This window comes from Lissotriton vulgaris, chromosome 10 (assembly GCF_964263255.1).
Source record: "Lissotriton vulgaris chromosome 10, aLisVul1.2, whole genome shotgun sequence".
In the NCBI taxonomy this organism is placed as follows: domain Eukaryota; kingdom Metazoa; phylum Chordata; class Amphibia; order Caudata; family Salamandridae; genus Lissotriton; species Lissotriton vulgaris.
Window position 1 is genome coordinate 43,911,118 of NC_141698.1, and position 15,277 is coordinate 43,926,394.

Consider the following 15,277-nt stretch of genomic DNA (forward strand, 5'->3'; position numbering starts at 1 on the left):
GGCCAAAGATCTAAAAGCAAATGAGAGTGAATTTGATCTCTGAGTGATGTACGACATTTGCTGCTGATGGCTTTGTCGATTATCGAAGTAGAAGCCCAAGTACTTGAAGTTGGACACGGCCTCTAGCTTTGTTCCCTCCAGGTAGGTGTATGTACTGGCTGTCCACCGCCTGGTGATAAGCATTGTTTTTGTTGCGTTTGTCTCCAGGTTGTTATTTGGTATAAATTCTGCCAGCCCTACTAGTAACCTTTGGATGCCAATCTTCGTTAGATTCAACAATACCACGTCGTCTGCATAGGATAGATGTGTTAGAGGAAGGGAGCCAAGTTTAGGAATCTCCAACGGGCATAGGTCAGAAAGGTGGATAGAAAGGAGACAGGGCAAAGACAGAGTGTAGGAAATACGAAGAGGGGGGGATGGGCAAGACAGGGAGAAGGGAGAAACTGTGCCCAAGGTCCAGCTGGGTAGGTGACGGTCAGGGGGAGAGCCAAGGCCGATCTCCTCATTAGCTGAACAGAGCAGGTCCGCCGGGTGTAGGACATAATGCTCGGACTCCGCTGCCATGGCAGGGTCAAGAACTACAGTGCCAAACATTGTGAAAACGCACAAAATGACTACCTACCGTGTTGCAGGCCATTTTCTATCATCAGTGCCATGTGGAGCTCTTCAGCAGAGTAAAAACAGACCTCAGCTTGCAGTTGGAGTCTGCATGCGCTACCCATGCAGCTGTGAAGCTACCTTTGCAATTGTGGGGATGGGGGTTTAATCCCAAGGTATTTTTTACTGTAGTCCATTAAAGTCCAAATGTCAAGAATTTCAAGACTTATTCTTCAATAAATTTACACTACTTTGATATCCCACAACACCAATTGATATTTCCACAGCGTATGCAGTGTTCATTCCTCTCTTTAGCGCTAGGTTATTTTCCCTGGTATCGGAAGAGCAACAATGCAAACATAACAAACATTGAGACCCACTTTTGACCATGATGACTTAACTCTGCTGTCATAAATTGAAAAGAAGTTTCAATACCTCCGCCAAGTCTGATTCCCTGACACGCTAAAAATCAGCATAATATTACACCTTTTAAAAAAATGCACATCTCTCCTCTCAAACTACAGAACAGTAACACACATTCCTTGGCTTGCAAAGCATTGCAAGAATGGGTTTTAGACCAATTTACTGGTATCAAGGGCAACAAATTTACTAGGAACCTAGGCATCAAGCTCAGACCATCAGAGCCTAATTAATATACTGATGAATTGTATGTGCCTCAGAGGAAAAGTTCTTAACTGGTTTCGTTCATTCCTAGCTAAATGAAAATGGTAGCAAATGTTGCTTTAGACCCAGTGACTATTAACTGCGGGGTGTCCCCAAGCTCAATCCCGGCTCCTACTTTATCTACAATGTACATCGCACAACTGAGATACATTTAAGAAAATGTTGGTGTTTCTTACCAAAAATAAGCTGATGACACCTACATTTATTTAAAATAATGCTTCCCCGCCGCCCATTATCTTGATCATGGAATGCACATGCATGGCCCTCTCTGAAAATGTCTTTCAAAATGGAACTAAACTATACCAACAGACACAATGTACTTCCAAGGGAAGTACCTTTATCCCAAGCCTAGCATGTCTCCATATGTCACATTTTGAAGAACAATTCATTCTCTGTCCAGAGAACCCATACAAACCTAACATCCTTTTTTGGTGACGCTATATAGATGACATACTCATTGTCTGGAAAGGGGACCTGGCTACATGCGAGACATTTTGCTCCTGGGTCAGCAACTTAAACCCCTACCTGTAATTTTCAAAAACAATCAATGAGAAGGAACTACCATTCCTGGATATTTTGATCAAGAACAAAGACAATGAGCTAATAGTAAGCTCATATAAAAATCCTCCTGACAGGAGAACAATAGCTACCACCCAAAATCCCTGCGCGACAACCTTCCATGCAGACAGTTCCTACACCTGTGACGCAATTGCAACAAATTAAAGGATTTTTATACACAGGCACAAAAGCTTGCCGTTGATTTGGAATCAAAACAATTCTGTAGTCAATGTGTAAAAACTGTGCTAGGAATTGTAACAGAGAGACTTTACTAGAGCCCCGCACTAGACAACAAGACAAGACTCTAACATGTGTCACTACTTACACACCCCAGTCAAAATTTTAATTAACGAAACACTGGAAAATCTCTCAAACTGGGCAATTATCCTTCCCACCACCTAAGTTTGCATTTAAACAGACTGCTAATCTGAAGGACATGCTAATACACACACACCCACGAGACCATAAGGGGTCAGACCAGAGATTACTATGGGATCTACCCCCAGTGAAAGGACATTTCCCATGTGGATCATGTATCTCCTGTACTTTCACAGAAAACTCTAGGGAGATACCTTTGAAGACTAATTGGATATGGACACCAAAATCACACACCAATTGCAACACAAAGAACTCTGTCTACTCGATCACTTGTCCCTTTGGTAAACAATACGTAGGGATGACCACACACCCTGTAAAATCGAGAATAAACTAACCTCACAGCACTATACGCTGCAAGAAATCCAATACAAAAATGAGCACACATTTTCTCACTGAGGGACACACTGCAGAGGATATGCGATGGACTGTGCTAAAAGCATACCCGAACATGAACCAGCATGCCCTCTTTAGAAGGGAATAAAAATAGACATTCCGCCTTTCATAGAACATCATTGATCTCAATGATGAAATTCCTAGGCACGAATATAAATTAGATAACAGTTAGTGAGTGACACAAATATGTATACATTACCATCCTCATTCACAGAATAAACAATTGTTCACAGGAAAAAGATTCCTTTAATCACTACAAAAAATAAACGTCATGTGATCAAAATAGGAGTGTTCTTATGTCAATCCGACTATTAAAACTATGATTGACTGGGCGGACGATGTTGGCCCACATTGACTTCTCAGATTCACCCCCCCCCCTTTTTAAAATGGCCACCACGTTTACACATATATGGGAGAGAAGATTCCTCCCCCATTAGAAATAAAAAAGACCCGAACGTCCTACCCGAGTGTTTCCGCTCCAGTGGTTGAAACCGGACTTTAACTGCATGAGACACACCTGCTTCCAATTAATGCTGATGGAAGACAGGTTAAATACAGGAGACCCACCGCACTCAGCACTTCCAAAGTTTCCAGGAGAGGTGTGGCGCAACAGCCAGGGTGGTTGACTCGTAGCACAGGGCTCATGGTTTGATCCCCGGTGGCAGCTCAGCACAGCACCATGTGAATCTGGGCAATAGCTCGCTTAATCTTCACGACTGCCCCCAGCACCTCGAGACCCGTAGGGGTGATTAATTTGCGCTTTACAAATACCGAGGTATTATTATTATTATAGTGTGCTGATATACAGGAGACCATAAATATGGCACAGCCGCTCCATTTTTCCAAAAGAGAGTGTCTGTTCAATTCAACTGCTCACTCGCCAGATCATTACCATGGGTCAACTGGTCCTGTGTTTTGATACTTTACAGCATGCTAATAAGTGTGTCAGCATGCAAATACTCAAGGGGTTCTTATTTATACCCTCAGTGGGTAAGTTTCCTCACTGATCAATAGTGTGTGTTGGAATTGTATGGCATATGTTTTATCTTCCATGTGGTGTTGGTGAATTGCAATTTTTAATTCATGGGACACATTAGAGAGTGAGAATGAACATGTGAGCATGCTTTGGTGTCTCAAATTGTAAATGTTTTGATAATAGTGAAATTGATAATGTCATAATTTTCTCTGCACTACAGGTCTTCTCAAAAGTTGATTTACTTATATTGATACAAAGAGAAGTATAGGTGACTGGGAGTAACAAAAATGAACTCGTATATCGAAACCCCAGTCACTGTGTAGATTAGGTTTTTATGGTTGTGAAGAAAAGCTGCTAGATCATTCACATGACTAAATTAGGCTTGAAACATGTCGACCTTCAGCTACCTTAGATATTCACTTCTAGTAGGTGGCACCACATATTTTAACATAAGCAGTAGTATTCAATCATTAACATATTGCTGTAGAGTAGCCTATGTCCTATTTTCTATCCCACTCTTTGACACTTTAACTTAAAAAACACCAATCTACTATTTTACCCACACACACACACACTTCACCATATCTCTGGTAAAGAGCCCCCATTGAGGGCGCCCGCCGGGCATTGCAGCGCTGGTCCGAAGTGGAGCAAAAGCCCAATGTTGAAGCATGACACCTTTCTAGGAGTGTGAGGGCATTTGTTCCTACAGAGTAATGCTCCCTGCAGACTCTGTGGAACTTATCTGACCTAAGCAGACAAATCCATACTTACTAGAAACTGCATACCCCGGTGACCTTGAGTATCATATTCATCCTCACTTTGCTAAGCGTTTTAGTCGATACAAACCTCAGTTTAAACATGGATCCTCAGCTAACACTTGAGGATTTCCCTGCCTTTGTTTTAGATGCCTTCCAGTCTGTAAATCATTCATTAAGAACCATCATGCTTGAACTATCTGGGCCCTGTAGAGCTCCTAAAAATGTTTGGTTTGACAAAGGGTGCGGGGTGGCCAGTAAGTGGCTGTGCAAAGCCCTTAATGACGGGCCAAGAAGCCAGCTGAATATTACAACCCCTAGAGCAGCTTACAGAAAATCCATTAGGAGAAGAAAGCTATATCTAAAAGAGGAAATGTCGGAGCGGTTAGTCACCACCTGCAATTCAGGGGATGCCATGTGGTTTTGGGAGGTAGTCAATGGGAAGCAGGCTTACTCTGCCAGGCCTGATGACATAGGCTCGAACACTACTCCCATACAATCAGTGGCACACTTTAAAAACGTCTATCCATTAGGTGTGGATGGGTTCCTGGCTGTCACCGAAGGGACCTTACTGTTCTCACTGGGTATTATGTCTGTACTTGAGGATGTCCGCTCCTTAATTTTAGCTAGCCCCATGAATAAAGCACCCAGTCCAGAAGGGGTACCCATGGACCTTTATAAAGCAAACATCTTCCTTTACTAACTAACACCCTAAATGCTACCACCACCACTAAAACTTCTAACTCATGGAAAACTGTGGTCATTGTACCCATCTTTAAAATGGGTAGTAGGCAGCACCCTAATTTGCTACAGACCCATTTCTGTATTAGATTCTACCGTTAAAATAGTGGGTTGCATAATTCTACAACGTACTGAAGACTAGGCCCAACTTAACAACATTTGTTCCCCAGCTCAATATGGCTTTAAAGAAGACATGGGAGCAATGGGACAAAGCTTGAACCTAAGTTTGTTAATAGGGAAAAATGAGGTGACTAAGAAGAGGACATCTATCTAGCATTCATGGATCTGAGTAGTGGTTTTGATCGGGTCAACGGATCAAACTATGGAGTATAGTAGCTGATCTTGGATTCTCTCAGCTATTGGTTGACTTCTTACTTATCGTGCATACAGTTGTCAATGCATCGGTCAGATATGGTATGGGAGGGAAGTGCACGGATTCTTTCAGCCAGCCTCGGGGAGGGATCAGGCAAGGCTGTGTTTTGGCGCCTATCCTATTTTTACTTTACTTGGCCTGAACTTCTTTTTTGGTTGCCATTGGGAATGACATGCCCAAGGCTAAATCTACCTTTGTCCCCTCCCTCTTATATGCAGACAATTTAGTGCTACTCTCCTACACCTTGAATGGCTCAAGGGCCTTGTTGACTCATTTGTCAAGTTCACGGATGAACTGGAGCTGGATACCAATCTTCCCAAAATGCACTATATGGCCTGTAGGAGGCAGACCTCCATCACAATCAAGGGAAATGTATTTCCAGGGTGGCTGCGTTTACTTATTTAGGGATTACCTTTGACCTGAAGCTGGATACCTTGTCTTGCAAACTGCTGCCAGTGAATTAATCAAGCATGCAGATCTCTTTTCGGGGTTTGCTTTAATGGTGGGCAGTAACCCTGTCCAACCGCTGCTATAAATATACAGAATGAAATGCCTTCCTGTGTTGTTATATGGTGCCACCATCTGGGGATTTCATAACTGTTTGAGCATTCAGCGAGAGGAAAATTACCAGATTCCAATCGGCATCCCAGGCCATAAGTAAGATATATTGGCTGCCTATTGAGCCATGTATCACCTTTAAGGCTCTCTGCATAGCATTCAAGCACTTCATGGAATAAGGCCTGACTACAACCTTAAATGGTATTCTCCAGGCAGATACCTACCCTGCAGCCACTCCAGAAATCTGGTTGTTCCCCCCTATAAGCATGTGTCCTGGGGAGGCAAGAGCTTCATCAGATGCAGTGCTCTAAAATGGAACAATCTTCCCCAAAATCTGAAGTAAGCCATTACTCTCTTGGCTTTCTGAAAGTTGTTAAAAGCCTGGCTTTTCTCTAACTAACTAGGTCACTTCCACTGATCACAGACAGCGCCAAGACGCCTCTGGGGTTACTTGCGCTCTCAAATCCTATCAATATCAATGAGCCAAACTCTATTGAAATTTTCCCCTGAGGTGGCCGCTTACCCCTGACTTTGAGACTTTGGAACACTTGGTACTATTCTGTAGGTGTGATGATCCCCCTTGTCAAAGGTATCTGGTGCCCATTCTTAAGTCAAGGGATTTCACCAATATAGACCAGCCTTTCCTTACTTACAAATGTTAGCTATGCTGTGTCTTTTGCAGTTTTAAAAGTGCCTGCATTGGAACAAAGTGATGAATTCTTAAAATGCCATTTGGCTTCTTAACTCCAAGGTTAATGTGACTTCCCTATGAAATATGATGATTTTTTCACCTCTTCCAATCCTACTGATTGTATTACATACTTTGTATTTAAATTGAATATGGTATCTCTATGCTGTTTTATCCTTTCACGATTATATAATTTACAATTGAATAAAGATCTTTCAATTCAAGATAGAAATTTATCGAAGTGCTTTGAAAACAGGAAGGTTGGGAGGGAGAGAAAGTCAACACTATGGTAATTACAGAAAGTTCTAAAAGGAAGAAAAGTTGTAGACTAGGAAAAGGGTGCAAAGAAGAAGGGGAGAGACTGGGATAACAAAGTATGGGAGAGAATCAGGGAGACAGGGAACCCAAGAGGATACATTATACTGAGAAGGAGAGCAAGAGACAAGAAAGAGAACAGACATCAGACCAAGTAATACAATTATATCACACTACTGAAGTGATAGGGGAGATGTCAGCTCTATTCACTGTTTGTATTATCAAGTAAGAAACAAACCGGCATTTCCTTCTTTTCACACTATATGTATGGTGTGGGCTGGATACGATAAATGAGAACAGAACTGGCATTCAATTGGTCGATCCAACTGTAATATTTAGTGGTCCCCTGGGATTTGCTTAAAGTGCAATATTTTAAATTTTGTGTGCTTGGCAGCTCGTCTTTCTGTAAACTTGAAAATAAAGTAAACCAGGGTCTCTGATGCAGAGTAGGCTGCTTTGCCAATTATGGGGCACTTATGTTTGGATAACTGTCCGCACCACTGCTTTTTCAGTACCAGAACTGTAGATATAAGAACAGGAGCCAGACCACCCAATCAAGGCAGGCCTGGAGAAGGTATCAGATGGAGCAGCAGTGCCTCAGCCCCTACAATTATGTGTCTACATTGTGATAACTCAGACAGGGTTGGATTCTCATAAGATTGACGTGACATTCAGCTTTGGACTGGGTTGGACATGAAAATGCTCAGGGGCTGCATTATAACCACAACAAATAAGCAGATGGCCTTCCAGCTCCAGTTACATTGCACTAAGGGTTGTGAAGAGATAAACCCTGATTCATGGCATGATTCTTAAAGTGCCATATGTGCACACTTTTGTTTCATCAGTCACACAGTGCCTGGCTGCCGGACCAGCTCTCAGAGCGAGAGAATCCTAGCACTGAAAATAAGGATTTTAAAACTAGATTTTTCATCTGCATGGTGGCAGATCATAGATTTTTTGCTTAGGATTTGAATTGACAAGGGGGTGGAGCCCCAATGCCCAATGGGGAAATTATTCCTGCCTCCCACCCTGCATCTCTCACCCCAAACTGTGCTTCTCATTGAAGGAGGGCACAGGATACGTTGCGACCACGCTCTTGGACTTAGGAAGCCAACCCTTCACACCGACCACTTATAAACCAGAGGATTTATGGGCATCGAAGACAATGTCTTAATCATACTCCACTTCTAAGGGGAGGATTTTCAATAAGATTGCCATCAGTCCTGCCAAGTGCCATGCATCTTGCTTTAGAAAAAAGCATTTCTATAAATGTTCCCGCATTACCGCAGTGTCTGAGATTCCACACAAAAGAACTGTGTCCTGATGTGCGATAAAAACGTGTAGTTCTAGTTTCTTGCTTTGCTGGTACGGACACAGAAAATCTGAGCTCGTGTTTGAAAGGCGGCATGATGACTCTAGTGTACAACAGAAGGTATTGAAGTCTCAATATGTTACGACGTGGGAATATACTGCTATCACAGAAAATCATATGCAAGCCAAACACACTTCAGAGATTTGAAGACCAAAACACAAAACCACACACCTGCTTAACTAATGTTAAAAAGCACCCCCTGCTCAAATCAAACAGATGTGGATGTCCAGCCACAAAATGAAGCTTCTAAATACTTGCTAAAAACTGAGTCATTCATAACTGCAGTAAGAGTAGGACTTAATTGAGGAACTGTACAGGGAGAAGATCCCTGCTGGGGACTCGCTCACATCCTGTACTCGGCCTCGGGTCCCATGTGGTGGAGAGCCTGGACGGGCTCTGACAATTGATCATGATCTGATCATGCCATTAATTTTATTCGTGAGCCAGTCAGGGAAGTGCAGGCTGGCTAAGGCAGAGAATCTCTGCTTAACTTATTGTTTCTCTGTCACCTCACCTGGCAACGGGTGTCCGTCCTAGGCTCTGGGCTGTGCCACGCTACTACTAAGTGTGGGTGACATTATACTGTTCAGGAGAAAGTGTCACTCATAGTCATTGAATGTCACTCATAGATACAATAGAATGATGCAAAATTCGACCAAGCAACCTCTGTTTTCTCAACATCATCCTTGATCTCAGCCCGAAGGATGTTGTATAGAGGCTTGATTTTACTGCATCCTTTGGACAATGCTTCCAAGAGGGAACTATTTTCAGGGGGAGGTGGTTTTGGTTTAATGGACTTCAGGGAGCGGTCAACCTGGGTATAGGCGAACCAGTGATTATCTGGAATCCCGTACCTCCTTTGTAATACTTCAAAACTCATAAATCCTTCTGCATCCATTATGTCTCGTAGCGTATTGATGCCCAATTCACTCCAAATTTTTAAAACCCTTCCAATCCCCAGCCTTGAAAAGAGGCTGAATCTATGGGTGTGGATATAGGCACTAATTTTGGGAATATTACACAGTTTTCTACTGGCCTTCCACACACTCCAAGCACTATCAATTATCTTATATCTTACTTTTTTATAAAATCTTCGATCTACTTCACATAACATGATACCAGTAGCCTTTCCTCCCAATAATAATTCATAAATGGAGGGGGGTTGATAAGCTTCGGGTCTAACGTTGTCCGAATTAACATCTAATTGAAATAGTATTTTCATTTGTATTAAGAGACAGGTCCAGTGGTATAGCCTTAAGTTAGGTTGCATGGTCTAACAAATTAGGGAACCCGAATGTAGATGTTGACCTGGCTATAGAATTGAATAAAAGAATATTCAGAGCTACAAACCTAAGAGCCCAACACTATAAAACGATATTTAACTTATACTATACCCCGGCGAAATTACACATATGGGGGGCTAGAGCGGACGATAATTGCCCAAGATGTGGGGGTGGCCAAGCAGATCTACTGCATATGTTCTTCTCTTGCACCCTCTTGACACCAGTGAAAAAAGAGATTGAAAAACTATGGGAGGGGCTGCTAGGTCATAAGATCGATCTATCCCCTACCCTGATGATTTTGGGCACTGATTCGAATTTAAATTTGGGCAAGGAAGAAGAAGCACTGGTATTTATTTCTGTCGCTGTTCTTAGGATCTTGATCTCTGCGGGGTGGAAGGATACAGTTGCACCATCTTTTCAAATGTGGCTATCTAGACTCCTTGGTATACACAATATTGAGATCTGCCTATATGAGTATAAGAGGGGGAAAGTACGGGACTTCGGAAGAAGGTTCTGGGCCCCGGTAACCAATTGGCGGGAGACTCATGTAAAAAATGTATGAAATGTTAATTTAGCAGAATTGGATGTTTATTGATATTGGAAATACAATTATACACCTTGTCTCCCCCTCCTATTTATATTCGGATGATTTTACATGAGCTTTTCCATTTTAGAAGTCTTAACTATTTATCTAATGTATGTTTGGAATGATTATTTGTCTTTTGTATTTAAAGATTATGAGAATTAATTATTAAGCCTGTGTCCTGAATGATCAAAATATGTACTTTTAAAAATCTTCCTTTTTCTGTGATGTATTGCTGACTCCAAATAAATAAATAAAAAAAAAAAAAAAAAAAAAAAAAGAATGATGCAAAATTCACACATAAGCAATCTGAAACCTTGCCAGCTATGTGCTTTGCCATTCATGATATCACTTTTCCCCTTGAAAGTGCCCCCAATACTCCACTGTGGATGCTAGAACCACTGAAAGCAAGTGGCCCTTTTTAATCCAAATATCTTCACCCCCCACAGGCAAAATCTTGAAGGGTTTATTACTCTTTGCTCTTGTTGGTATGCTTAAGGCACCTGACATAATCTTTAAGAATATACTGACCTTTAAAATTCCAGCATCTCAGCTCTCCTGTCTGAGCCCTTGGAAATCACTAATCGCCTCACATGGCATCTTCCTGCAACAGCACACAATGGCCCTCAAGACAGACCACTCTCTCTGCTTGCACTTCCAAAGCACTCTAAGCCTTCTGCTACTCCAAGCATGCCTGTGCATCTCGCTGTAACCTGCGGTATCCTCACCTTGGGCATCCAGGACCAGTCCACAGAAGTATGCTAAGCAAGTCCACCCAGGGGTGAGGTGTGGAGCTAGTGCCACTAGCTTTGTGGACAGAGTCACCAGAAATCCACAAAGTACAAATCCATTGTCCTTCCATCCATCCATGCTGTGGATCAGCCCCTTTTTCCTCTGCTCCTTGTCTTAGTTTGGAGTCTCTTACCTTGTGCAGGGGTTTACAAATGGAGATTAGAAGTTCTAGAAGGGGGGAGTCCCTACTCCACTCACACTAACGCTCTACCCTGACACTTCCAAGGCGCAGACCCTTGGCTATCCCTCTGCCAGAATCAGCAGTGCTGACACATGTTACAATCCTACATACTCATGGATAAGAACAGTTAGACTACATACAGTGTACATCATATCATAAATTAGTTAGAAGGCAGCATCTTTGGTTGGCCTGTCAGACAGGGTATTGAAGGATGGGTTGGGGAGCGAGGATGGGCAACATGAAAACATTTCTAAGTACTATGTAATCAGAGGCAAACATTCAGCAGCACTTCTGGGGCACCTTAGACAGTAGAAGCATAAGTTAGGACCCTTCTCAGTATACTGGTCCTTGTAGCAGAGGCTGGAGTGCTACTCATGGGTTCGATAATTTGCAGTTTTCACACCCCTGCTACCTTGATATTTAACTCCTCCTGTGGATAATTTTTCAAAAGCAAATTATGCAATGTTTGCATTCCACTGAACACAGAGAACTTAGATGAAATCAAGGATGACAAGATTTGTGAAAGGGAAATGGAAAACTGCTTATAACACACAATGTGGCCAATTTTGAGCACTTGGTTATACATTTGGTCTCTGTTACATTATGGCTGTGTTTCAGCACTTCATTATGGCAGTTTGAGAGATCTTCATGATACCTTTGCAGTTATCTGCCCTGATAATACTGAAAAATGTTCTACTGGTCTAGAGGATCATCCAGAGACATGGCATCAATAGTTACCAAGAGTGGAATTTAGTTAGAATGACGTCTGCAGTGTTTTGGGATTATCTCATTTGCTTTGTACATATGTTTTTAAACCTCACATGTGGACAGAATAATTGACTTCATTGGAAGGGCCTACAGTGCAAAAATTCTACAACTCCTACTCCAAACTCTAAAAGGTCATCTAAAACTTAAGGAAAGCTAAGGCAGACTAAAAAACAGTTGTGGAGATGCACAGACTACCTAAATCTCAGTATAAGATCAAAGATGCATTTAGGTTATCCTCAATGATCCTGTACATCCCTGGATCACATCCTAGCCTCACCACCAATGTGTGGGTCCTTTGAAATAATTGCTGATTTGCAGACTGGTAATGCATTGTGATGCAGAGGTCTTTGAATAAGTATGACTTCAACTCTTCCATAAAACAGGGTTGCATGCTGGCAGACAGGATGGATACCGATATGTTGCTTTAGATCCTGGGTCAATACCAGAACCTCCAACTAGACCTATATTACTATTATATAGGCTAACAATAGCTCTATTTGACTATCCACAATGAGTACATGATAGGTTTACAAGATTTACTTGACACAGAGGACTTGCTAAATCCTTCATCGTTCATTCAGCTATCTTGTAGCCAGTATTCAAAAGAGACAGAGCCATCCAATAATCCCGTGAGGACTGGGCAGGGGAGGCAAGAAAATTCAAGTACTTCAAAGGGAGTTCCCTAGAAACTTCTACTTCAACAGAGGCATCAGGTATAAAGATGGGATCCGGAGACTCACTGTTCAGTTCACTTACTGGATCTGTGGAAGGACTCTCAGAGGAATGCCTGCTGCTGTGGCCTGCTGTGAACTTCAGAAGACATCTTTGTTGCACATAGAAGGCTTGTTTTGCTGCCTGAAGCCTTCATTGAACCCTCAGGTGCCTCCCCTGCCAATTGAGATATGTTTTATACAGGACTACGTGAGTGACTACAAGTGCTAGTTGGCTGGCCTCCTGATCAGAGTCTCAGGGAGAGAACAGGCTAATAATCTTGAAACCGCACCTGGACCAGCCTGAGTGAGTCCTAATAAGTGATCTATTTCCTGGACTCTTGGTGGTAGTGCTAAATGTGCCCATAAGCCAAAAGCCAAAACATTTGACATGGACATTTTTTGGCCCAAAACTGCTCTGAGAACCAAGAGGAGACTGGGACCAATCTGTTTGTCTATCCACCCAAGGTGCATCGCTGGTCAGCCTGATTTTGTGCCAGCACCTGCTATGATTGTCTCCGCAGCAGCAAATCCTGTTCAATGTTTCTTCGCCCATGAGGCATCCAACTTCATGGATTTCTTGTTGGCTATGGCCTGCAGCCTCATCCCACTGGAGATTTTCAGCTTCCAAAACGTGACTTATTCAGAACGAAGAAATCTTCACAACGGCTTTATCGAGCAGCTCCCTGATAGCTATGCTCCCTCCTCGGACACTGCCTGCACCCTTGCCACACTGAAACTTTCCCTTCTCAGAACATTTTCTTAAAAATGTCTTCAAAGTCTGAAGATAAATGCCAACTGAACCCAATCCACTTCTTTTACCCAACCTGTTCTCCATTGTGGTTGGCCATTTTCTTTTTACTTTGGCCCTGTCTTGAGCAACTATAGGTCCGTGGTTTTGGGTTGATCTTTTAGGAGCTAATCTTTACCTTGAAGTTTAAAAATTCTTAACTCAGGTTCTACATTTTGATTTTTGTCATTTTGGTGTCAAGTAATTTATCATTACAATTTTCTATATGTTTCGAAATTGGTGTAGGATTTGTATCTTTATGAATTAGTTCACTGTTGATATATACTTTGATTGAATGATACTTGGGATCACTCAGTATCATTCTTTAGATAGGACATTTAAATTTAAAGTTATAAAATATGTATTCTTTAACACCTTTGCTGCTTGAATCATTCCCCTGCTTTGCTGGACCATAATGGAAATGGGTGTGGTCATGACGAGCTCAGCCCGTCATGAGCACACGAGCACTCTGCCTCATGACGAGCTGAGCTTGTCATGAGCACCGAAGGGGTTAAAGAAGTGCATTTATTGCTTTTGAAATTTCTTTGCTTAGTGAGAATACTTTTCTGCAGCAATAAATGATATATGTTTATTCAACAGTTCGAAACAAAGCTTAAATGCAATGCGGCTTTGTATAATTCATTTTTTGCTTTTTTCATCAGATTCACTTGACTGCATCAAATGCCCAGGTGACCACTGGTCCAACAGCAAAAGAAACATATGCATTCCAAAGGAAATTGAATTCTTGCCCTATGAAGAACCGCTTGGTTTCATATTGGCATTGGTTGCTATATTCCTCTTCTTCAATGCCTCTGGCACTTTGTGTCTTTTTATAAAGTATCGTCACACCCCACTTGTGCGTGCCAACAACATTCAGATGAGTTATATCCTTCTTGTTGCCCTCATGATGTGCTTTCTTTGTTCCCTAATTTTCATTGGTCGGCCCAAGCGAGTGACCTGCATGCTCCGTCAGGTGATCTTTGGCATTTCCTTTTCATTTTGTGTTTCCTGTGTAATGGCTAAAACAGCCACAGTACTCATTGCCTTCAAGGCGACTAGGCCCAACAGTAACTTAAGAAATTGGGTTGGCTCTAGAACTTCATACCTCATCGTGCTCACTTTCTCCTTAATAGAGTTCACCATTGGTGTTATTTGGCTAGCAACATCACCACCATTCCCAGAACTTAACAATAATGCTGGAAATTGGAAAATTACAGCTGAATGCAATGAAGGTTCCATCCTGATGTTCTACTGTATTTTGGCCTTCATGGGATTTTTGGCTTGTGTAACTTTTGGGATCGCATTTATGGCTCGGAATTTGCCAGATACCTTTAATGAAGCCAAGTTTATCACCTTCAGCATGCTGGTGTTTGTCAGTGTCTGGATCACTTTTATCCCAGCCTACATAAGCACAAAGGGAAAATACCTGGTAGCTGTAGAGATTTTCGCAATTTTGTCCTCTGGTGCAGGCCTTCTGTATTGCATATTTGCCCCAAAGGTTTACATCCTTTTTCTGAGACCAGAAATGAACACAAGAGAATATCTAGTCCAAAAAAATGTCCAACATAACTAGAACTGTTTGAATGAAGAATACTTGTTTTTTTAATTGAAGGTCTAAATCTGAATGAAAGTCTTTGAGCTCATAAAGTTTGATCATCCACTATTCTTGAAATGCTCTTGAAAAATTTAAATGTTATCTCATGTTGATTTGGGCCTTCATTAGAAACTTATGTAATATCACCACAAACCAATGTTGAAAACTTTTATTAACTTTGTTTGTTA

General features: G+C 41.9%; 1 protein-coding gene across 1 annotated transcript in view; it reads left to right on the forward strand.

Moving 5' to 3' along the window:
• The window catches only part of LOC147684523 (extracellular calcium-sensing receptor-like), a 77,460-nt gene extending 62,392 nt beyond the window's left edge, over positions 1–15,068 (forward strand). The window contains exon 6 of the mRNA XM_086939684.1: positions 14,158–15,068. Within this exon, the coding sequence (XP_086795810.1) occupies positions 14,158–15,068 (911 nt within the window). The remainder of the gene's footprint in view (positions 1–14,157) is intronic.
• The last annotated feature ends 209 nt before the right edge of the window (positions 15,069–15,277 follow it).